General features: G+C 40.3%; 1 protein-coding gene across 1 annotated transcript in view; it reads right to left on the bottom strand.

Annotated features, from left to right (window-relative positions):
- RNF207 (ring finger protein 207) overlaps positions 1–27,138 on the bottom strand; it is a 1,144,530-nt gene that overhangs the window by 659,529 nt on the left and 457,863 nt on the right. The window contains exon 6 of the mRNA XM_044063578.1: positions 961–1,086. Coding sequence (XP_043919513.1) covers positions 961–1,086 — 126 coding nt within the window. The remainder of the gene's footprint in view (positions 1–960; positions 1,087–27,138) is intronic.

The following is a 27,138-nucleotide window of genomic DNA, read 5'->3' as shown; positions in this document are numbered from 1 at the left end:
TGCGGAGCCAAACTACTTTGCATAAGATTTTGTAAATATATCTATAATCTGTTGTATCTGAGAATACATTTTAGAATCTACAAATAGTGTATTAATGTGTATGTCTTTACTTCTACCACATATTATGCAGCTACAAAATGGTTTACTGTTATGTTGAATCCAACCATACATCCACAACCCCTTTTCCTATTGTTGCACATGGGGTTGGGGTGTCACTTCAACAGTGGCAATCATGTAAAGACAAATGCTGTGGCTATTCGTTTGTATTACACACACGCACATCAATGGCCAATTTAGAACATTATGAATTTAAAATGTAGACAGTTAATGGTGAACCCTACATACACCAGCCTAGCATGAATCTTTATCTTTCTTACTCTCTCTCTGTGCACAGACACACACACACACACACACACACACACACACACACACACACACACACACACACACACACACACACACACACACACACAAATATGCATCTGAAGAAAGTATATGTGAACTATAACAAGAATCTTCAATACATGAAATGTCTTAGCAGTGAACTAATGCACTACAGGGAGACATTCAAAATGTGATGTCTAGGAACAAACACCTTTCATAAAGCTAACTTTTATATCAGAAGTGATAATAAATGCATTCAACAGACTCTCACCAGTGTTCCTGATGGCATACCCAGTGAGACATTCATAAAAGAATGACAACAATATAATAAACTACATCCATTCTATCATGACACTGCACTCAAGATGATTTATGTTTTTATACAAAATCAAATGTGAATTTTAAAAGCTTCTTGATCACACTGGGATTGTTTTCCTCTTAAAAACTGACAAATGTACACAGAGTTTATATAGTGTTTAACAGAAAAACTAATCTTCTAGTGATTTAGAATGTATATAGTTTCACACTTGAATAACCAGAAAAAAATCCTCTTCAATATTAATGTTTTGCTGTTACCTGCATATTGTTGAACAGGGTGGTTATGGCATTATCCTCCTCTTCAGCATTCGACTGGACCTCATCAATCATTGCTTTCAGTAAAACAATCGCCTCACGGGCTGATGTCTGTAACTCCTTCACAGCCTACGATATGAACAAAAAAAAAAGCCATGAACTGCTTTATTGTATCAGATATCCAGAGTGAGAGAGAACATGGCCTTAAAACGAACCTTATTCACAAAGTTGATTGATCTATGCATAATTCTAGCGTGAGCTACATGGTTTAAGAGCTTACATTTAATATAAGTTGGGAAGTAAGAGAGGAATAATCTAACTATCAGCCTGGTGTTGAAATATGGAGAATAATGCAGAAAAAAACAACAGACATGGGGATTTACCCTTAAAGTTAGTGCTGGAGTTCAAACCAGTGAGAACAATACTAATGGTACAAACAGAGACGAGGAATCACACTTACATTTACTACAGAAGGTCAAACAGTTGACAAATACTTGTATACCAGAAATCGCAATGCCAGCATACACAATGATACATTCATAAAAGAATGAGAACAATATAATAAAAGGCATCAATTCTGACAGTCATGACACTATACTCAAGATATGTTTTTATACAAAATTTGATATAAATTTTAAAAGTTTATACAAAGCAGTGACAATTGTTTTCCTACTTTCCTTTCACAATTTTTCCTGTATTAAAAACAAACTCATAATAACATGTATTCAATTTATAAAAAGGTTAAAGTACTTTTATATATGCACAACATCAATGTAAAACAGTACTGGTGTGTTTAGTTGTTGTGTTGTTACAGGCAGAAATATATGTGTATATATTATATAATTCATTGCATTACAATGCATCCAGGAACCTACTTGCCAAACACAGCTGGTTGGGATTTCTACTCAATGAACAAGCTTAATAAAATTACACGTAAGCATTTTTATTTGCCAGGGGTAAGCCCCCTTACCCCCATATAGGGACAAGCCCCCCAAACACCTCATAATATATTAAAACTCCACTATCCCACCAACACAAAGAAGGGATAAATCTCACAAAACAGAAATTACTGCTAATATACACTCCGAAAGTGTAGTGGCAATGAATCCCTACATAAAATTGATCAGGAAGTTAATTTTCACCAAGCTGAAGTTGACCGGATAGAACCTTGTCCAGTTTGTGCTCACTATGGTGCAGGGAAGCCTATGTAGTAAGCTTATCTGGAGAAAAGCAGTTCAAAAGCAGATAAAAACTTGTCAATAAGAACAATATCGTACATAAGTCCAGGGACTAGAGGGGTTCTAATCATGATCATGCCTCTCAAGTGTACCTCATTATGAGGAATGTTCCTCATTTTGGGTCTGAAAAAGTCCATGTTTTTTGAAGTTCTACAATGACAGAGTCTGTCATATATTTGGACTTGGGAATGTTTTAAGTGAAATCTATAGCAAATAGTACTGAATCATATTAAGTCAGCAGAAGGATGTTTTAAAAGTATAAAGCAGCATATTTTAACCATCCTGTAAGCTTCCTAGCTGAAGTTGTTACTAAGCTGTTAGTAGGTGTTCCACATTTTGTCCATTTGTTCCACATTAAAGAGAGGTAGTGTTCCCCATTTTGGAGATGGAAAGTTGAGAGCTATGATCATGATACAGTCAGAATCAAAGGCTCTGCTGATAATTAGCATAGAGTCAGAAAGAAGTAACTATATTGTTATCATGACAGAAGATAAACAGAGAAAGGCATGGTGGGGTGAAAGTAAATATTCTAAGCTATTTGGTAATGTGAAAACTTTTTTTGTTGGAAATAAAAGCATTCTAGGTAAAAGCACAGCACATTACAAAACAAATATCCCTTTACTTTGCTTCCATATGTACCCCATTCTACCCAAACCCATGCAGACAGTGATATGGTTATGACTTTTGCATACCCTTCCATCCCATTGTGCAATACGAGGTAAACACACACACACACACACACACACACACACACATATATATATATATATATATATATATATATATATATATATATATATATATTTGTTTGGGATAGACTGATAGACTGCCTGGGCAAAGTCTTTTTGGCAGAAGCTCTGGGAGGAAAGCACCACGACAGATTCAGAATAAATGGAAATGGATTATAATGCAATGTAAAATATAGCAGACAGTTATAACACTGAACCACCAAAAAGAATAGTTTCATTAAACAAGACTAAAAAATCAAGAATCAACAGTTTATAGTAATGGTGAATAACCAAATGTTGGACATATTACACACACACACACACACACACACATATATATATATATATATATATATATATATATATATATATAGATATATATATAGCATCAGTGGAGCAACAGGTAGTACACTCATATTTTGTGCAGAAGGCTGTGGTTTTTTTTGCCACACCAGGTAGACTGTTAACACTGCAGTGATGCTTAAGGTGGGTTCTGTACTCCTGAGTGTGTAATCATTAATCAAGACTAATAATGTAGGCCATTATATCCAGAAACATCTAAGGTAGCATGAAGAGTGGCTGTTTTTTGCTCTAAAAATTTGAGGAGGCCATTTTTTTGCTGCCCAGCTAACATTTTGAGGGTGCTCCAATATGAGGATCTGCATAGGTCACCAGACGAGCCAGCAATCATCCAGTTTACAGCTATAATGGTGCAAAGTTATCTCCTATCCAAATCCAGTAGGATTACACAGAACTATTAACTTTACAAAAAAGAAGAACTTGCTTGCACAAACTTTGTAAGGCTAGAAGGTGGCAAGAATCAAAACAAAAAATTAAAAAATTCATTATCACCAAATGTGGGAAATGAAAGAATGCTAAAAATTAAGCTACTAACACCAGTGGCCACGGTCAACATCTGCAGTATCTATGTGCATATTTTGACTTCTGTCCACGAAGTCAAGGACCGGCTCTATGATGAACTTGCTGCTGCCATCAGGTGAGGTCACTTCCCATGAACTGTTATTCATTCTTGGTGACTTTAATGCCAGAGTTGGCAGTGACCATCACAGTTGGCCATCCTTTATGGGACAGTTCGGAACACGAGAGATGAATGAAAACTGACAGCATTTCCTTGAACTTTGTTCCCATTTAACTTCCCAGTATGACTTCTGCATAACCAACACCTACTTCAATGCCAATCCCCAGCTCAAAGTTTCATGACATCACTCATGACTGAAACACTGGCACCAGCTTGATCTCGTCCTCAGCAAATGAAGCAGTTTAGGTTGTGTCAGGATGACACGCAGATCATGTGCAGTAAGGTGAACATTCTACTAAGATGGGAGGCTACATAGTGACATAGGCAAGACTCATGATCCTTCAAATGTATGTAAGTTTGTCCAAGCAGTTTAAATAGCACTAACATCAGCAAGAGATGGGAAAAACTATGGGATGCTATCTGTAACACTGTAATATCTATGTTTGGGAAAAAGACAAAGTGTGCTGATTGGTTTGAAGCACACACTGAAGTGCTGACACCCCTGAGTGAGAAGAAGAGACAAGCACTAGCTGTATACAGCTCCTTGCCCAATGAGGAGAACCTGCATGTGCTCTGGTGAGCTTGGAGTCAAGTGCAGCAGGTAGCTAGGTGGCATGCAAATGATTATTGGACCCAACTTTGTTTCAAGATTCAGCAGGCCATGGACATTGGTTACATGCAAGGAATGTACGATGGGATTAAGCAAGCCATCGGTCCATCACAAAGAAAGATCTTCCCACTTAAATCAGCAACAGGCAAAGTCTGGAAGGACAGAACATGGAACCCTGGATTGAACACTATTCACAGCTGTACAACAGAGACACCATAGTTACAGAGGCATCCCTGAATTCCATCAAGTCTCTGCTAACTATGACTGAACTTGATGCTGAGCCCACCATGGAGGGACTCAACAATTCAGTAAAAGCACTTTCTTCTGGAAAAGCCCATGGAAAGATAGTATTCCATCAGAACTCCTTAAATATGCCCATGACACCCTAAACTCAGAGCTACATGCAATACTTTGCCAATGCTGGAGAGATGACAGTGTGCTACAAGATATGAGGGATGCTAGCATGGTTACTATCAATAAGTACAAGGGTGACAAAAGTGATTGTAATAACTATAGTGGCATCTCCCTTCTCAATACTGTGGGGAAGCTGTTTGCACGTGTTGTCCTGAAGGGGCTCCACATTCTTGCAGAGAGAATTTACCCTGAGTCTCAATGTGGGTTCAGAGCTGAATGGTCTATCACAGACATGGTTTTCTCTGTTAGGCAACTACAAGAAAAGTGCAGGGAGCAGAACAAACCTCTGTATATTGCCTTCATTGATCTGACCAAGGCATTTGAATTCATCAGTAGGAAAAGTATGTTTACGATTCTGGGAAAGATCATCACTGTCGAGGCTTAGATTGAAGACCAGGGTGCATAGGACGTGTCTAAGGGAGTTCCTGTTCATTGATGATGCAGCTATTGCTGCTCACACTCAACAGGGATTTCAGTCACTCATGACTCACTTTGCAGATGCATGTATGGAATTTGGCCTCACAATCAGCTTAAAGAAGACCCAGGTGATGGGCAAAAATTGTGGACAATGAGTCATCAATCACAGTGAGTGACTATGAGCTGGAGGCCACCCATGAGTTCATGTACCTAGCCTCTATGATCTTGGATAACTTGTGGTTTGATAGCAAGATTAACAAGTATATTGTAGAAGCCACCACAATGTTTTCCAGGCTGTCAAAGAGGGTATGGGCTAGTAATAAATCCACTGTACACATCAAGGTGCAGATTTACACAGCCTGTGTTTTGAGCACATTACTGTATGACAGTGAAACATGGACTTTGCATTCAAAACAGGAGCACTGACTCAACATACTCCATATGTGCTGCCTCTGGCGCATACTTGGTATCTCATGACAGGACAATTTCCCCAGAAGCGTAGTGTTTGAGAGGACAGGCACCACCTCCATGTTCACCCTCCTGAAACAGAGGAATATGTACTGGTTTGGTCATGCCTTGTGTATGATGGATGGCCAAATACCGAAAGGCCTCCTTTTTGGAGAGCTGGAGTCTGGAAAGAGGCAGAAAGGGTGACCCAAACTGCACTACAAGGACTAATGCAAGTGTGCATGACCTCTCTCTATTAGCATAAACACCTATTATTATCTTGCCTCAGACAAGTATGCTTAGAAACGGGAAGCAAAGGAAGCTCTCGCTATACATGAAACCACCTTGACAAGCAGAGCAGAGGATAACAGAGACCTTAGGAAGATCCATGCCCATGATGCCAGAACAACATCTGCCTAATGCTGTTCAGAATGTGCAAATAACTGAAACTTCTAGATTGGATTGCACAGCCACAGAAGATGCTGCTTGAATCATTGCAGGAGGGGTGCAAACTCATGATCCTTGGGAGATCAAAGGATGCCTCCTAATGAAAGGCAGTAAAAAGATGCCAACTCTCTGTCCTTTAGGCATCAGTGAAAAAGTAATTTGCCCTTAACCTCAGTCCACACTTCCCTGTTCAATGCACATAAATCCAAATACTTCAAATCAAATATATGCAGAAGTTACTCATAGGAAAAGCTACTACCGAATATGTTTCCAGGAGTTCTTTTTATCTGACAATAATCTGAAAGCACAAAATTGGAGAAAAAAGATCTCAGAAAAATATACTCATCACCCCCATCCATCTCCTAATAGCCCAAGTGGGAGTATACTCATGTTGAGACCAAGGAGTATAAACTCTTATGCATTAGTATGGTTTTAATGATCAACAATTTATGCACCATCATGGGGCATGCTTGCTAAGGTATCTGCCAGACCAAAGGGCTATTCTAAGGTATCTCCCCTTAAACTACCAAGATAAAAGAGCTAGGCTAAATTATCTGCCTGCAGAGTACCCAGAGAAAAGGACTGTGCTATGGTACATCTGCCTTCAAAGTGCCATACAAAAGGAAACAGAGTATTCAAGGGGCCTTTATCCAAAGCAGATTAATGGTGACAGTGGACATCTCTGTCTCATAAGTCATAGTTTTCCAAGATGATCAACTAACCTTAACGCACACCTGAGTTCTCTCATGGTAGGCCATTAGCATGTAAACTATTCCATCATGTAAGCAAAGACTGTCATAACAGCATCACTTTATTGTCAATTAAAATGTCTTCTCACTGTCTACAAAAGAGGATGGCTGATTTACACAAAAATTAGTTGAGAGGTTTGACCACTGTAATCTACTCTCATCTCTTCACTGAGAATAAGACCCACTTTCTGTCCTGTCAAACTAATTGAGTGATTAAGGATCATGTTCAAGCCACCCATATTCTTGTACATATCTTGCAGTCTGTGTTCAGAACTGAGATCCATTTTTTGCTGGTTACAGGATCACTATAGTGAGGGGAAAAATTTCCACAAGGGCATACATACTGAAATGTCAGTTCCATGTGCATTCTCCTATTAACCTGATGAACTTGGGCATCCTGAGGCAATGTAGCAACTGCCTCATGTACACTGACAACCCTCTCCTCTTACCTCCCAACATTCAGACTTGTGACAGATGCACTTATATATCCAAACTGGAAGCTACGCACTCTCCAGCCAAAACCGGAATAGCTGGTCAAGAGGACAAGGTCAACACTTGCATCACACCGCATGGAACACATAGCCCTCCAGAACACACACCAGCACTGCCTTCACATAAAAACACAAACCACACACCCACCTTCATGGAGGCTCTCAATAAAAATCTACCCAAACAGAAGAGACCTCCAAGGCAGAAACACACTCGACCACCACAACACAACACTAATCATGAGACACATAACTCTCCTAAACAGTGTGCCACTCAACCAAAACCCCTAAGGCAAAACAGCATGCCCAACATACTAGTCATAGGTGACTCAATAGTGAGGCACACTGATGTCTCACTTACTAGGGTGAATAAGGAGAAAGTAACAGTCAGCTGCCTGTCAAGCACCAGGATCCACCACATAACGCATGCACTCAACAACAGGTACAAATATGGCTCTGTCATTGTATATGTGGGTGTGAATGACCTGAGAAATACCTCACTGGATTACATGAAAAGAGACATGGAGGAGCTCTCGGATTATGTAGCCCAGGTGGGTATGACCCTAGCCCTGAGCAGTATCCTACCACTACCCAGAATGATATCACAGTACAAGCAGAAAATAATTGATTTCAACAATTGGTTAAGTTTCTGGTGTCATTCTAAGAGGATCCAGTATCTGTCTGCCTGGGATGACATGATTGACAGACCTCGATGCTTTGCCAGAGATGGCCTGCACCTGTCACCTCTGGGCTTCTGGATACTGGCCGAGGCTATTGCCACCCCTATAGTGCCTTTTTTAGGCAGTGTTCCAAAGAACAAATCACCACCAAAACAGCTACAAACAAATGCAATCTGAGGGTCATGCTGCTCAATGCTAGAAGTCTAAATCTCAAAATGCACTCGCTTGAGGTACTCCTTAAAATAGAGAACATTGAAATTTGTGCTGTAACAGAGACCTGGTTCAAGGCAGCAGAAAGCACCCCTACACAACCAGGCTATAAGTCATTCCACACCTTTCGGCCCCAGAACTTGGACCGAAGCTCCAAAGGCGGTGGTGTTTCCATATTCATAAAGGATGCACACACCTCCAGACTAGTAGCCCAACACAACTCATCTGAGATACTACAGGTGCAGCTAACATTGTGTAAGACAGCAATTCAGGTCATAGCCTTCTATAAGTCCCCAATCATGTCCCAAGACTCACACTCCATGTTCCTAAGCACCCTGGAGAATATTAGGGTCCAACCTAACACTCTCATACTGGGTGACTTCAACTACCTCTCCATTAACTGGGAAAACTACTCATGTACCAATACACTTGCCAATTATTTCCTGGAATTCAATAATTGCCATGCCCTGGACCAGATCGTTCTTATCCCCACTAGAGGTAGCAACTTCCTTGACCTGGTCGTTACTAACATGAGTGACTGTTTCTCTACACTAATAGTCAACTTCTCCCTGGTTATATCCAACTACAAACTAATCACCTTGGAAAACCACATCCCTCCCACCCCACCCTACCTCCGCAAAGGTAACCTCCGTGAAAAACTTCTCGAAAGTTAACTTTGGGCTCCTAAACCCAAAGGTGCTAACTTCAAGGCACCCACCCAAATGGAGATCAGTTGCATGACTGCTGAATCATACACCAATGCACTGTACAAACATGTACACAAATGCATGGATCTCACCATACCCAACAGAACCAAGATACTCTCCTCCAAAAAAGGAAGCCAATCTGGTGGTCCCCTGCCATAAACAAACTCTACAACAGAAGGAGGAAACTGATGTGGAATAAGGTGAAGTCCCAAGACTGGAAAAACTTCCTTATCAGCCTCAACAGAAAGTTGAGATCCCTCATCAAATCCTCTAAAGCTAGCTATGAAAACAGAATTGTGGGAGATAGTAAAGAAAACCACAAGGCCTTCTATAGTTATGTAAAGAATCTCCACGGCATTATCCAGATTTGCTCTGAGCTACTGCACAATGGTTGGTAGGTAACCAGTTAAATTATTCCAGACATTGGCAATGATGAGGTCTTTGTTCTGCTGGAAAAAACAAACAAATTTACATATTTTATTGATGGTTGTCTGGATTTTTTGAGTGTTTTTACTACAAAACGACAAATGGAATAACACACTAGCTGAAGATATATATATATATATATATATATATATATATATATATATATATATATATATATATACATATGATCTGATGAAGCAGAAGTGAAAGCACTTACCTATTTTATTTGTTTGGTAATTAAACAAGTTTTTATCTTCAGCTAGTGTGTTATTACTTTAAGCTACTTAAAATGATTAACAGACACTTTCAGGTAAATACAGAAAAGCAACTCTCTTCTTATGGCTCAAGTACAGGTGTCCCGCAAGGATCAGTTCTAAGTCCACTGCTCTTTTCACTATTTATTTACGACCTTTCCTATGACCTCTCTTACCCCAACATAATTATGCTCACTGATAATATCATCCTCTTGGAATCTGGTAGGCAACTAAGCTCACTACAACAGAAATTGCAACATAGTTTCACAGTCCACAACAGTTGAACAAAAACAATAGATTGCTCGTTGGACCCCACGAGGACATACCAAAACCCTGAATATCAACATAAGTAACACAAATGGCTATACCGTACCAGATGTCTCAGTTTTGTATCTCGGCCTTCTCTAACATAGATGACAAACATTGGGGATAGTTCATTTAGATGCTTTATTAAATAGAATCACATCAGGATGGATAGCAGCATCATAAAATATAAATGAGCTGATTAACAGACAGACCTTACAAACATACATGCTTACATAGGTTCATAAGTGTGTACTAGGCTAATGGCCCTGGAGCCTTTACAAGCCAAGTACAAAAAAATTGCCCATGTACCGTGCCACCCAATGTGAGTTCACAGTGCGCACTTCCAGTAGGGCAACTGGAATGATCCCAGGAGTGAACTTTATGTTGCCCATCTACTCGTCAAGATTTCTCTTGAAGAGGGCCTGTGAGGTGCTCTGCTTGACATTAATGGGAAGCTTATTCCAGAGTATGGTCAGTCTTTGGGAGATGAACCTGTCCCTCCAGTATGTTCTGTTAATTGTGGCAATGAGGTTGTGATCTCTGGAGTGTGTGGCGTGGGGAGATTGGGATTTATTTAGCTGTAGCATTTCAAGTAGGGCTAGGTCGGACATGGCTTTGTAAGTCAAGCAGAGATCTCCTCTAAGTAGTCGATAAGAGACTGAGAACAGCTGAAGTTTCTTGAGTCTGTCCATGTAGGACATGTGTTTAAGGCCTAGGATCCTTTTTGTGAGGTACATTTGTGGTTTCTCCAGCTGTTGTAGATGTCTGGTGAGGTACATGCCAAATGGGTGTTATATTCGATGATTGATCTCATGAGGGATGAGTAGAGAGGGATGATGACCCCTTTCTTCCTGGATGTGAACCCTTTGGTTTTAAGATGTGCCACATAGAAGGACTTTCTGATTACAGTGTCAATGTAGTGGTTGAAGGTGAGGTGGCTGTCGACCTTGGTGCCCAGATCTCTTATGGCCCCTTTAGTGTTCAGTGGGCTCCCATCAATGTGGTAATTCATGGGAACTGAGTTTTTTCCAAAGGGGATGATAATGCATTTTTTGGCATTAAGCTTCAGGTCATGGTTCCGACACCAGTCACTGGTCTCAGAGAAGCCCTTTTGTAGGATGTCTGCATCACTTGGGGAGATGATAATGACTCCTAGCTTGCAGTAATCAGTGAACTTGGTTAGCCAGACTCCTTCTGGGTTGGCCTGGACTTCTGAGAAGTAAATGCCAAACAGGAGAGGGCCCAGGACTGAGCCCTGTGGGACTCCACTCATGGCTGATCGACAGTATGACTTGGAATCTGCAACTTTCACTCTGTGGATCCTGTCTGTAAGCCAGTTTGCATCCCACCTAGTGATGTAAGGATTGATGCCTAGTTTGGTGAGTTTATCAATGATACCTGAGTGGGGAATGGTATCAAAGGCCTTGGCCAGGTCAAGGTAGGCTGTATGCACTGCCTTACCCTCATTCACAGCCTTGGTGACTGCCTCAAAGAAGTCAACCAGGTTCAGCAAGCAGGATCTCCCCTGGAGAAAGCCAAACTGTGTGGGGTCAAGAGTTTGGAGATTGCCTATATCTTTGTTAAGCAGATCCATAATGATGCGCTCCATAGCTTTGCATACCAGACTCATCAGGCTAATGGGGCAATAGTTCCCAGGGTCTGTAGTTGCTCCCACTTTATGGAGTGGGATGACTGTAGCAGTGCGCCATTCACTAGGGACATAGCTTGAGGTAAGGCTGTAAACGAACAGGGCACACAGATATGGTGCCAGTTCGCTTTGTAGCTCATGTAGGATGCAGCCAGTGATATTATCAGGTCCCATGGATGCTACATTCTTGGCTTTGGACTATGCAGCTTTTACCTGTGCCACAGAAATGGTGGGTACCAGGCTTTCTTCTGGTATTGTGATAGGGCCCTTGGGGGGAGGGGTAAAGTTGGCACTGAATCTGTTGGCCAGTATGTTGGCTATATCTATTGACTATTATAAGAAGTGCCATAGTGCAATAACTCACAGCAAATCTGGGTATAGTCTCAACGGCTTACTACAAAATGGCAGTTAGGCTCACATGTGCTCACTATTTATACACTTGTGCAAGCCCTCAGATAGCTTCTTAAAAATATATACACACATATTGATCTACAGCCTCCCTCTTAAAAAGATTGGCCTTAGTTGAAAATAACATTGGAGTTAGACATGCATTAAAAAGGTTATAGCTATCCCTTCCTTTGTACTCTTAGGCTGTTCATGGTGGTTGATTGAAAGGCTATCCTGTGGAACTTAAGACCTCCTGCTGTTTGAGATTTAATATCTCTTGGGCTTCTTGTTTCAGATCCTTTATAAAATCCAAATGTTTAGTGGCAGAATGCACTCCACTGTCCACAGAGAGCTGTAGAATTTCAAACATACAAGCATATTCCTGAAACTAACTTCTCCATATGAGCGATTAATTTCACATGTGGTGACATGCTTGAACTCCCACTGCTGTTCAAACCTTCTAAATGCAATACTGATGAAACACAGATGATTATCTGATATAAGAACATAAAGTATTAGCTTTCTCAAAATTATAGACTTCACTGCACTTCCTACACCACTTGTCATAATATCTGTTTATTTAATTTTGCATTTATTTGTATTTATTACATTTCGATAAAGGGATAAGCGGGTCAGTAGGTGGGCTGGTCAGTGGACTGTTTTCAGCCACAACCTGGTCCATTGAGAAAAACAAGAATACATACAAATGATGCAATACGTTACATAATACATATAGTCAGGCACGGTTAAAGCAAGATTTAAAATGTATTTATTTATTTGTATTTGGTTACCAGGACAGTCCAACTGGATCATGCAAGAACCCTTTTCAGCAGGCCCAGTGAGAAAAGCTCCAAAAACATATTTACTGAAAGAAAATATAGATTATAGCAGATCCCTAGTGAGTACAAACAATATTTGAAATACAGTCATTACAGATTCAACATAGACTAGGCATCTAGGTGAACATAAAAAGTAGCAGCTGTGAAAGAAGGAAAAGTAATAAAAGGGGGATTGCAGGAGAGAAAGTAAGATACGTTAGTTGTAGAAGAGTGGAAACAGGACTACAAGAAGAGAAGGAGATCAAAAGCTAAATGTTGACACAGATCCATACTGAAATGTGTAAACATCTAGAGAATTGAGTGTAAAAGTCGGTGTGGGGTAGGGGAATTGCATTATTAATCTGCATGATCAAGGGTTATGGAAAAGGAAAAGAAAAAACGAGATTTATACAGATGAATTATATGTTTGAACAGTTCAAGATATATTGAATTGGCGTACATAGTGAGATAAACATAACTCAGGGCATTATAAGTTAAGCAGGGCAAGAAGTGAGAATTAGTCAATGTCCTTGAAGGAGTTACACAGTGAATCTATGAGCATGGCATTTTTCAACTCACTTTAAGTTGCATAGGGTATTTTTTGTCTAATATTTATTGGTATTTTTCCCTACATAGCGGGAGCTAGTCTAGCAAAAGTCCTTTCACAAACTGTTGTTTTGAATCTGGGCCATATAAGGGTTAGTGATTCCTCTGTGTGTCCTCTTAGGGGAGTAGCTCTGTTGCTTAATTTCAAATACTTTCTTCATTGGAGGACAATGGTTGAGTTTCAAGATTTTCTAGATCTGGAAAGCCAGCAAAATAATTGCTTATTCATTGGTAGGTAACCATTTAAATTATTCCAGACATTGGCATTGATGAGATCTTTGTTCTGATGGAAAAAACAAACACATTTACATATTTTATTGATGGTTGTCTGGATTTTTTGAGTGTTTTTACTACAAAACGACAAATGGAATAACACACTAGCTGAAGATATTTTTGTTGTTCTTCTTTCGGTTTTTCCCAGTTAGGGGTTGCCACAGTGGAACGCCAGTCCAGTGTTGATTGGCAGTTGATTTTTACAGTGCCAAGGTGCCAGCCCGACGCCCAACCTTCAACAAAGGCACGCCCATTCATGCATGTCTTTTGAATGCCACTCGACCATGGGGAGGACATGCAGATTCCACACAGAAGGTGCTCCAGCCAAGAATCAAACGGGAGAACCTCTTGCTGTGAAGTGACAACGCTACCGCTGCACCACCACGGCTTCCAGCTCATATATATATATATATATATATATATATATATATATATATATATATATATATATATATACATATGATCTGATGAAGCAGAAGTGAAAGCACTTACCTATTTTATTTGTTTGGTAATAAAACAAGTTTTTATCTTCAGCTAGTGTGTTATTACTTTAAGCTACTTAAAATGATTAACAGACACTTTCAGGTAAATGCAGAAAAGCAACTCTCTTCTTATGGCTCAAGTACAGGTGTCCCGCAAGGATCAGTTCTAAGTCCACTGCTCTTTTCACTATTTATTTACGACCTTTCCTATGACCTCTCTTACCCCAACATAATTATGCTCACTGATAATATCATCCTCTTGGAATCTGGTAGGCAACTAAGTTCACTACAACAGAAATTGCAACATAGTTTTACAGTCCTCAACAGTTGAACAAAAACAATAGATTGCTCATTGGACCCCACGAGGACATACCAAAACCCTGAATATCAACATAAGTAACACAAATGGCTATACCATACTAGATGTCTCAGTTTTGTATCTCGTCCTTCTCTAACATAGAAGACAAACAGGTGGGATAGTTCATTTAGATGCTTTATTAAATAGAATCACATCAGGATGGATAGCAGCATCATAAAATATAAATGAGCTGATTAACAGACAGACCTTACAAACATACATGCTTACATAGGTTCATAGGTGTGTACTAGACTAATGGCCCTGGAGCCTTTACAAGCCGAGTCCAAATAAATTGCCCATGTACCGTGCCACCCAGTGTTGGTTCACAGTGCCCGATTCCAGTAGGGCAACTGGAACGATCCCTGGAGTGAACATTCTGTTACCCATCCACTCGTCAAGATTTCTCTTGAAGAGGGCCAGCGAGGTGCTCTGCTTGACATTAATGGGAAGCTTATTCCAGAGTATGGGCAGTCTTTGGGAGATGAACCTATCCTCCAGCATGTTCTGTTAATTGTGGTAATGAGCTTGTGATCTCTGGAGTGTGTGGCATGGGGAGATTGGGATTTCTTTAGGTGTAGCATTTCAAGTAGGGCTGGGTCGGACATGGCTTTGTAAGTCAAGCAGAGATCACCTCTAAGTAGACTATAAGAGACTGAGAACAGCTGAAGTTTTTTGAGTCTGTTCATGTAAGACGTGTTTAAGGCCTAGGATCCTTTTTGTGAAGCACTTATGTGGCCTATCCAGCTGTTGTAGGCATCTGATTAGGTACATTCCAAACGGGCGCTATATTCGATGACTAGTCTAATGAGGGATGAGTAGAGAGGGATGATGACCTCTTTCTTCCTGGATGTGAAACCTTTGGTTATAAAATGTGCCACATAGAAGGACTTTCTGACCACAGTGGCAATGTCGTGGTCGAAGGTGAGGTGGCTGTTGACCTTGGTGCCCAGATTTCTTTAGTGTTCAGTAGGCTCCCATCAATGTGGAAATTCATAGGAACTGAGTTTTTTCCAAAGGGGATGATAATGCATTTTTTGGCGTTAAGCTTCAGGCTATGGTTCCAACACCAGTCACTGGTCTCAGAGATGCCCTTTTGTAGGCTGTCTGCATCACCTAGGGAGTTGATAATGACTCCTAGCTTGCAGTAATCCTTGAACTTGGTCAACCAGAGTCCTTCTGTGTTGGCCTGGACATCTGAGAAGTAGATGCCAAACAGGAGAGGGACCATGGCTGATCGACAGTCTGACTTGGAATCCCCAACTTTCACTCTGTGGGTCTTATCTGTGAACCAGTTTGCAACCCACCTAGTGATGTAAGGATCGATGCCTAGTGTGGTGAGTTTATCAGTGATACCTGAGTGGGGAATGGTATCAAAGGCCTTGGCCAGGTCGAGGTAGGCTGTATGTACTGCCTTACCCTCATCCACAGCCTTGGTGACTGCCTCAAAGAAGTCAACCAGGTTCAGCAGGCAATATCTCCCCTGGACAAAGCCAAACTATGTGGGGTCAAGAGTTTGGAGATTGCCTATATCTTTGTTAAGCAGGTCCATGATGATGCACTCCATAGCTTTGCATACCAGACTCATCAGGCTAATGGGGCAATAGTTCCCAGGGTCTGTAGTTGCTCCCATTTTATGGCATGGGATGACTGTAGCAGTGTGCCAGGGACATAGCCTGATGTAAGGCTGTGATTGAACAGGGCACACAGATATGGTGCCAGTTCGCTTTGTAGCTCATGTAGGATGCAGCTAGGGATATTATCAGGTCCCATGGATGCTGTATTCTTTGCTTTGGACAATGCAGCATTTACCTGTGCCTCAGAAATGTTGAGTACCAGGCTTTCTTCTGGTATTGTTATAGGGCCCTTGGGGGAGGGGTAAAGTTGACACTGAATCTGTTGGCCAGTATGTTGGCTATATCTGTTGGCTAGTATAGGAGGTGCCATTATGCAATAACTCAGAGCAAATCTGGGTATAGTCTCAACAGTTTACTACAAAATGGCAGTCAGGCTCACACGTGCTCAGTATTTATACACTTGTGCAAGCCCTCAGATAGCGTCTTAAAAATACATACACACATATTGGTCTACATCCTCCCTCTTAAAAACATTGCCCTTAGTTGAAAATAACATTTGAGTTAGACATGCATTACTATAGACATTAGAAACAGACACAATGTTCATGTCCAAGTTGCCATGTATTTATAACAGGGTCTGGAGATGTGACTGAATCTCATAACATAACCTGGATTTAGCAACAGGGACAGTCTTTGGTGAACAATTCATATCAGGAATTTATGGATTCATCACAGGAATGAGAATATTCTCTGGAAGTGGAGCATCGACCAACTCACTCTGAAACAAAAAGTCTTTTTCACCGGCTATGTGCTGTTGTATAGGCTCAGACTCTGGCATCAAGTGTTTCTGATTGCTCCTAAACTATACTCCTTGTGATTCCACAACATACAATCTCGGCTCTGAACAAATATTCTTCATGACTCCAATCTGATCATATCCTTTGGACATCTGCATCCTTACCACTTCTCCTCATAATGGATTGAGCGGTTTGCTGATCTTATCATAGTAGGACCTCTGGGTTAAATGCTTCTTCAGCAGATTGGTTTTCAATGACCTGTTGTTCTTGACACATGGAACCAACAACTGACTAATAATTGGTAATGTGGTTCTGGTTTGTCTCGACAGAAGTCTCTGGGCATTGGAACTAAGATGTTTATCATGAGGAATATTTCTAAGATTCAAGAGATTCAGAAAAACATCACTACTGACTCATTTCGACTTCTCTAGTAACTGCTTTGCACTTTGAACTGCACGTTCTGCCAAATCATTTGACTGTGAATATCTGGGCTACTCATGACATGAGTAAAGTCCCACTCTTTGGCAAATCTTTTGAACTGTTGGCTTGTAAACCATCTTCTATTGTCAGAAATAACTTTGTATGGACTTCCATGGACTACAAAATGATGCTTCATCTTAGTGATGATAGTATTGGATGCTAGATTAGGAAGTAGGTCAATCTCAAACCAGTTTTAATAAGAGTCTATTAACACCAAGTAATGTTAACCATTCCATTCTAAAATATCAGTGGCTACTGTCAACCAAGGTAGATCAGGAATCTGGTTTAGCTGAAGTGGCTTTTTCTGTTGATGTGACTTAGAAAGCCAAAATACTACACTTCTCGTCCTTCTTTAGGTAGAGTCTGCTCCTGGGTGACCACGATGCAAGATAGTAATGTAATCTTGTTGCAAGGATTTTGGAACAATTACTTTTGGACCTTTCATAATGATACCATTGTCAGACGAAATCTCATCTCTGTATGGAAAATAACGTTGCACTTCTTGAGGCAAACTAGATTGCTATGACGGCCATCCATGATTTATAAAGTGGTTGAGGCTTTGTAAAACTCGATCTGTGACTGTGTGATTTCTCAACTCATCAAGATGTGTGGAAGAAAAAGTCTTACTGCCATGACTTCAAAATTAAGGTTCTCATTCTCATGCTGTTCTGTGGTGTTTCTGGGTAATCTGGACAATGTACTAGCAAGATAAAGAAGTTTCTTTCTTGTAGACAAGAGTGAAATTATACTTTTGCAATCTAAGCATCATATGTTTCAATCTGGCTGGAGCTGTGTGCATAGGTTTTCTCAAAATAGTGACTAGAGGTTGGTGGTATGTTTCGATCTGGATAGGTCTACCATAAATATAATCATGGAACTCTGAACATGCAAACAAAATTGCCAAAAGCTCTTTCTCAATCTGAGGATACTGCATTTCAGCTTGGATAAGAGTTCTCGATGCATAGGCAACAGGTTGACCCTCTTATTTATTTATTTATTTTATTTCATATTTGTTTAGTGGGATAGTCCTACTGGGCTGTTAACCCTTTTTCATTGGAGGCCCAGGGGGAAAAGCCCCACATTACAATCATACTTTACATTCAAACAGTATTACATAAAATATAAAATATACAGATATTTGAAATAAGTATTAGTAAAATATATAAAAACAGGGTAGATTGCAATAATTGGTTAATTCACTCATAGGTTGTACATACAAAAATTCAAACTTAGTACAATATAATAAAGTAATACAGTAATAAGGAAAATTAACTATATTAGAATAGGTGCAAGTCAGCAGTGGTGGTGCTATGGTAGCGTTGTCACCTCACAGTAAGACGCTGTCCAGTTCGATTCTCAGCTATAGCGTCTTCTGCGTGGAGACATGCATGAATGGGCATACCTTCGTTGAAGGTTGTGCATCAGGGCTGGTAACTCGGCACGTAAAAATCAACTACCAATCATTAGCGGACCAGAGTTCCACTGTGGCGACCCCTAACCGGGAAAAGCCGAAAGACACAAACAAACAAACAAACAAAAGAATAGGTGCAAGTCAGTATATATTAAGAAGTTAATGATAGCTTATTTGGTTTAAAAAAGTAGACAAAGGGAGTGTTAAAACATAGTATTTGATTAAATAGTGACAAAAGAAAAGTTATAAGTCTGAGTTAGTGAGCAAAAGAAAGGGTAAAAAGGTTACGGGAGAGAGAGAAAAAAGTGAATGTATCTTAGTAGGAAAAGTAAGTATTAGATGAGTCAGATAGAAATTAGAACTATAAATAGTATTACTAGATAGTATTAATATTCATCCAGGTTTAAAACAGGTGCAGAGCCATGATTTGGACAGGTTAGACTTGAGAACTGTTTTAAATATATGAGAGTTAGCAGTGGATAGTATTGGCTGCATTCATGTTCTATAACCTGGAGATATTATTACAATATAAAGAGTCACCATGGAAGTTATTAGACCTAGTGACGCGTAGAAGGAGCTTATCAGAGGATCTGAGTTGTTTTGTGCTGGATTGTTTTTTTTTTTGTTTTCTTGTAGAATGATTGCACCTAAACCAAATTTTGAAGCATCACATGAAAGAGTAACTGGTTTATGAACATCATAGTATCTGAGAGTTGGTGGACTGGCAGTTCTCTGTTTCAGGACATCAAATGCTCTTTGGTGCTGTTCTAACCAAGACCAGGATACATATTTACATGTCAACTCTCTGAGTGATGCTGATATTTGACTCAAGTCTGGAATGAACTTGCCTAGGTAGTTAACCATGCTAAGAAAACATTGCAGAGCTTGAACATTGCCTGGAGCTGGCATCTCAAGAATGGCTGTTTGCTTAGAAGTGTGTGGTTGTAGGCCTGAACCGGTAAATAAATGACCAACATAAGTGACTTCTCATAGCCTGAACTTGCATTTCTGTGGAATGAGCTTAAGATTCACTTGATGTGCTCTTTTCGGAACTTTTCTGAGGTTTCTGTCATGCTCAGCTTCACCATTACCTCCTACCAGTATGTCATCTACTATAATAGCACAAGGATACCCAGAAAACATTTGCTCCATTGCACATTGAAAGACTTCACTTGCAGAATTTATCTCAAATGGCATTCTCAAAAATCTGTACCTGCCAAATGGAATACTGAACATTGTTAGCAAAGAGGATTTCTTGTCAAGCAAAACAGCAATAACAGTGGCATTTGGCATAAGGGCAGCGACTTCTTCAACTGTGCACATTGGATGATCAGGTCTTTTTAGTGCTTTGTTCAAATTTTATGGAGCAATACATATCCTGATGTCATCTGAGCTTTTCTTATGAGCTACCACCATGGAAGATACCCATTTAGTAGGTTCATCTACTGGACAAATGACACCTTGTTGCACCATTTGCACCATTTTATCTAGCTCGGCTTTAACTCTGTTCTGCATAGCTACTGGAACTTTCCAGGCTGGCCTGATAACTGGACTGACATCTGGATCTAACTTCATGGAGTACACAACTGGAAGCTTGCCTAGTTTGTCTTTGAAAAGATCAGCATAGCTGGAAAAATGTGTTGGGTGAAATTACAGTAGTGGTCTTTCAAACTAACATGATGGACGTCCTTATTAAATGAAAGCGGTCCCATTTTCAAACTGTCTCTGAGTCCTAATAATGACTGTACGTGCCTCTTGACCACATAAAATAACAAGTCATAACTTCTCCCAGCAGAGTAACATGAAAGCACTACTGAGCCTTCAATCTTAATTTCTTCACCATCATAAGCAAAAAGCTTTGCACACTTTGCCAAATCAAGCCTTTTACCACCACATACTCTAGCAAATGTTTCTGCAGACATAACATTGCACATGGAATCTGTGTCAACTTTGAACTCTGTGGGGTTTTCCATTTATCTGAACAGTACAAAATAATTCATTCTTTGCCCTTAAATCTACTGCATTGATTGTTTTATGAAGCACTGACACACTATCAACATAAAAAGTAGGGTTGTGGCTTTCTAACTGATCAACTCATTTCTTTGAATGTTCCCTTTTAATAAAAGAATGTGTGCCCTTTGATTTACAAAACCTTTTTAAATTATTCCACTTATTGCATTTGCAGCATTGCTGGCCAAACGATAAACATTTTTCCCTTTTAGATTCATGACTTCCACTACAATTATGGCAGTTGGAAATGAAACTAGGTGGGGGCCCATGCTTTGAGTTTGCTGACTCTGATGCTCCACTGAGACTCTGTGAACTCTGCAACCTGCTGGAAAGCTCTGGGGTTTACCTGTGAGTGTTGCAGGGGCTACAGTTGCTGCCATGTGTTTGGCCCTGTTTCTTTTAACCGCATGCTGCATACTATCAACATGAGCTCTGGAAGTTACTGGAAACATGCATTTCTCATTTGTAAGCATATTTTTGTGCTTTTCTGTGAGCTCGCATATCTGACAAACCTCAATGGCCTTATTCAAAGTTAAATCACTGTCACTAAGCAAAGTCTTTCTCACAGTATCATCCTTAATACCATACAAGTCTGTCTTTTATCAAATTTGCACATTTTAGCCTTATTTCTCAGGACTGTTATATATGCTGCAAAAGTTTCACCAGACTTCTGATCCCCTTGTGTAAAATAAGTGCCTTTCCATTGTAATGTTTGTCTGGGGGTTACAAATTTCTCTAAATTTATGTTTTAAGCACTAAGGGTCTACCCTTGACTTAGCCAGTACAACAATATGATGGGATTCCCCCGCTTCTGCAAAGACAGCAGGTGCATACACAAATTAACATTCCCTTTCAATGGCATATGACCCAGCTAAATTAAGTATAATGAATACCTTTGTACAGTCATCTTTATCAGAGATTGCAGCCTGTATGAAAATGTCATACTCTTGCTCAAACACTCTCCAGTTCTCTGCAATATTATTGTCAAACATAAGTGCATTGGGTTTTCGAAATCCATCTGCCATGCCAACAAAGTATACACAAACACACTGAAAAATATGGCTCTTGTAACTATATATGAACAAGCTGTGTTGTGAGAGCTCATAATAACATTTAAATGCACAATAAGATCTTTGAAATGCTGTACTTTGCAAAATATGCCCTGAAATGCTTCTATCTTGCAAAGTAATTTTACTGTAATACTGCACAAACATACAAACACTTCATACACTTCTGATAACTCAGATATGTTTAATTAATACGGAAAATACATGCTTAGTGAAATATGTTGTCATTCCCTTTTATTTTATTCATTTTATTCAATTGAGACTTTATTTCAAACATTTTACATAGTAATTTGAATATTTCGGTCAATAGTGGACATGCCAGTTTATCTAAATTTCATTTAGAGTGTTCTGTAGGCTTTGTTTCATATTTTGCAAATAAGAAATTATTTGAGCAAGTTTTAACATCTGAAATTCGTTTCTGACCTGTTTTGTGAATTATATGTGCAGTAGGGATGATTCACTCCTCTATATTCCTCCAATATCAACCGGGTGCCTTTTGGACTTAAGTTGGATAAACTGCAACTCTTTTTGGCAACAAATCGTTTTAGCCATGCCTTATTTGACACCATGCTCTTTTAGATATGCCTCTTCTGACACCATGTTGCTTGTCCTTATCTAACATAGAAGACAAACAGGGGGGTCATTTGTTTAAATGCTTTATTAAATAGAAACACATCAGGATAGATAGCATCATAAAATATAAACAAACTGATTAATTGACAGACCTTACAAACATACATGCTTACATCTCAACAGCTTACTATAAAATGGCAGTCAGGCTCGCATGTTCTCAGTATGTATACACTTGTGCAAGCCCTCAGATAGTTTCTTAAATATACATACAAACACATTGATCTACAAGTTTCTTTGGCATTCTTCTGGCATACACTACACCTGACTGGAAACAGCCCCTCTGAGTCTAGCTTTGACCTCTTCATTCATCAACCACCCCTAAGTAAGGGTGTGTAAACCTGTATGAGTACTTATGTCTTTTATGAATCCTTGTTGGTGATCATCATCTTCATCAGCCCCCTTTTTCCCATTTTTTTCTACATGGGGTCAGGGTATTGTGTTAACTGTCACTAACTCTCTCATATTCAGTGCCACACTCCTGCCTTCTTCAACACTCATGCACGACTGTTGCAGATCATCTTTCACGGAATCCATCCACCTCTTTGCTAGATCTCTTTGCTTCCTCTTACTTTCTTCCTGTCTGTCCCAAATCTTCCTCACCAGATTGTCTTCTGCTTTTCTGCATGTGTCCAAAGCACCGTAATCTGTTCTCTTTGATCTTTCCTGCAACTGGAGCTACTTTGGATTCTGCTCTTATGTCCTCATTTCTTTGTCTGTCCCACAATATGCATCCTACCACCCTTATCAGGCACTTAATTTCCATCACTTCTAGTTTCTTCAACTGTTCTGCCTTTACTGCTCAGGATTCTGTACCATACAGTAGTACTGGTCACACCACTGTCTTGTACACCTTACTTTTCAGTTTCTTTGGCATTCTTCTGTCACAGACTACACCTGAAACTCTATGCCAGTTGGCTGCAGCCCCTCTGATTCATGCTTTGACCTCTTCATTCAGACTACCCTTCTCTTCAACCACCCCTCCCAGATACTTGATGCTGTTTACCTGTTCCACTATCTTCCCTTCTATCTCTATTCTCAGCTTCTTCTGATTTTCCCAATTTGCTGCCATTACCACTGTCTTATCTGTGGTTAGTTTCATCCCATGTGCCTTCAGTTTTGTATTCCATTCCCCTATCCTTTGCTGAAGTTCTTGCTCAGAGTCTGCCTGTAATGCCATATCATCTACATACAGCAACTTTGTTGATCTGTCTCCTCCGACCTGTTTGCTAATGTTGTCCATCACCAGTGTGAACAGCAGTGGGCTCAGAGCTAAACCATGATGTACACCCACTGAGAAACTCCCTGTGCATACTTGAGCAAGGGTCTATGTTATAACAGTGAATGATCAAAAGATCGAACACTGTTATATCGACCACAAAAGAATGAAAACAAAAAAGAGCGAACAGCCAGAACAGCAAATTTTTTCCCAGGGAAAGAATTTGCTGTTCCCAAAAAAAAAAAAATACACTAAACACTATTTTAAGTGTGGGGGGTTCACCCCCACACCCCCCTACTTAAATATACCAACTCCAAGATCGCACTACAGTGCCGAAGATGACAAAGTCATGGAAGCGGTCAAGCGACTTCTTTCTCAGGGAAAGAATTTGCTTAAAAGCCGCTTCATCATTTTGCATTTTTGACATTTACAGTTCAACAAAGACGCATTAGACATAATGCGTCTTCGTTCTTCTGACAGGAACCCCTTGAGAAATTGGGTCCTGGTGCATAAACTACACTAATTCTACCAATGTTTCTGGGACTTTGAACCACCACAGTACTGCCCAAATCAGTTTTCTTGGGACCTTGTCATATGCTTTCTCCAAGTCTAGGAATTCCCTGTTGGACTCTTTCCTCTTCTCTAGCTTTTTCTCAACTATCTGTATGACTGCAAACATTGGGTCAGTTGCTCTGCATCTTGATATGAATCCAAACTGCTCATCTCCCATCTTACTTTCTACTACTCTGCATATCCATTTATCAATCACCCTCTCCAGAACTTTCATGGAAAGTGACAGTAGTTTGATACCTCTGTACTGCCCACAGTTGTAGATGTCCTCTTTGTTCTTGCATACTGGCATGAGTATTCTTATTCTCAAGTCATCTGAGATAAGTCTTTCTCTCCACACCGTTATGAGTACCCTCAGGAGCCATTTCTCCCTTATCTCAATTAACATCTTTACCATATCTGCTGTGACCTCATCTGAGCCTGATGCTTTCCCTGACTTCATTTTCCTTAGTGCTATTCTTACTTCTTCTAGGGTGGGCTCCTCTTTTTTTCTCATCATAAGTGGGCCCCTCTTCTTTTCTCATTGTACGCTATGTCTGGGGCAGTACAGCGTCTGTGGGGTTTTCTTCATTTAGAAGCAGCTGGAACTCCTTCTATCTGCCTTTAATGTCCTCTGGTGGTTCTTGGCATCCCTTATGAAGGGTGTCCGACTATCTTCTTTATCTTTCTCTCTTTGACTTGAAACTTGAAATAGTTTCTTTGTGCCACATAGTAACTTTCCAGAAGCTGGTAGAGTAGCTCTGATTCCCTGTTCTTTGCTATTGCAACTCCTTTCTTGGCTTCTTTGTTAGCCAACCAGTATTACTTTCTAGCCTGGTCCATCTTTTCTATCTCCCACATTTTCCTGCACTCCTTCTTTCTTTTGATGGCTTCCTGGATTTCTGCAGTGCACCACCAGCTTTCCATATGTACCTTATTTCCATACTAGCTACATATCTGTTCTGTAGTCCTCACACATGCTGTTTTGAGGCACTGCCATTCTTCTTCCACTCCACCTATTCACTCCTCTTCTTGGGGTGCTAGAACACTGAGTAATTGATTGAACTGTTGTGCTTTCTCTCCAGTCACCTTCCAGGTCTTCAGCTTGGTCTCTGTTGAACTTAGAGCCTTCTTTGACCACTACTTGCAATTTATGGTGGCAACCAATGGTTTATGCTGTGGGCCAATTGTTTCACTGGGGATGCAATCACTAATTCTACCCCAGTGCCCTTTCCTTACTAGGAGGATATCTACCTAAGTTGCATATTGGTTACTCTTGTGTGTGATCTTATGACTGTCTCTCTTTCTGAACCATGTGTCAGCTACTATCAAGCTATTTGCCAGACAGAAATCTAGAATATCCTCTCCTTCTTTATTCCTGTTGCCCCCACCAATGTGGACCGAGGCAGCTATCATATCCTGTTCTGTATGTCCCGATATATGCATTCAAATCACCCATCATCAACACCAGTTCATGTTGTCCTTATCTAGTAGGTCCTGCAAATGCATCACTATCACAACCTTGCTGCATAGGTTGAGATTATGAATATTATGAATACTGTCCTATCATTACACTGGACTCTAATTGCCATGAGTCTGTCACTAATTTTGATGACATCCCTTACTGCCTTCTGAAGCCTCTCTCTCAACATATTTCTAACATCATTTCTAACCTGTCCTCCTCCTGAGTAGTAGGCTCTGGATTCCAAGCCAAGTACCTTTGCTGTACCACCCTTCCCTTGGATACATGGGATGTCCAGCATCCTCTGTACTATCATGTCATCCACTTCCAAGCTCCATCCTGTCAGTGAACCTACACTGAGTGTAGGAATTCTTTGGTTTTACATCTAGCTTTCGCTTAACAGAGCTATCCCAGGTAAATCAGGCTGGGCAAATGGACACCAGCCAGCAGCTTATTGACCCAGGGCTGTTGGACTTTATGGCAGGCACACACTGGCCAATAAGGGCACACACAGCCCTACCACAATTAGCAAGGGTCCCTGATGTAGGTCGGAGTAGGCTGGCAAATACCCATGCCCATTTGGTGACCAAATCCCCTACAGCCATATTTTACACCATAACGTGGCCATCCCTGCCACAGCAAGCAGTCTGTGATCCATGTTCTCCTATCTTGAGGATAATACTCACCACAATAGATGCCCAAAGTGGTTGGTCAATGCAAATCTTCCCCCCACAGGGCATCATGTAGAGTCTGTGCTGCTGCCCGCAGCTCCATTCATTGGTGAGTTTGAGATGGAAACACTCAGCATGGAACCCACATAGACAGAAGAAGAACATGCAAACTCCAAACAGGCATTGGCTGGAGGTCAGGATTGAACCTTGTACCTTGTGCACAAGTGTAGACCTTAACCATTATGCTAACTTCTATCTATCATAGACATATTAGGTATAAGCTTTACAAGACAAAGCAACATTCCTGGCAATCTCATTAATACCTGTTTGTCTTCTGGCTTTAGCATTTTCACTACAGCCCTGACTTTCTCTAAGTCTCGCTTCATTGCTTGTGATGTTAAAATATGATCCATAAATTTCAGACTTGTTAGTCTTATTTTACACTTGCTCTGATTCAGTTGTGGTATATGCTGTCTCCTTCTGTTCAGTAACTATTTTGGTCTTATGTGATGCTCTTGTGTTTTAACCCACACTAGCAGAACATTCATTATTGTACCTTATTACCTACAATCCCTCAAT

This window comes from Protopterus annectens, chromosome 2.part1, assembly GCF_019279795.1.
Source record: "Protopterus annectens isolate FY-2018-M chromosome 2.part1, PAN1.0, whole genome shotgun sequence".
NCBI lineage: Eukaryota > Metazoa > Chordata > Ceratodontiformes > Protopteridae > Protopterus > Protopterus annectens.
The sequence above is the reverse complement of the archived record's forward strand: the minus strand, read 5'-3'. Positions and strand labels throughout refer to the sequence as shown.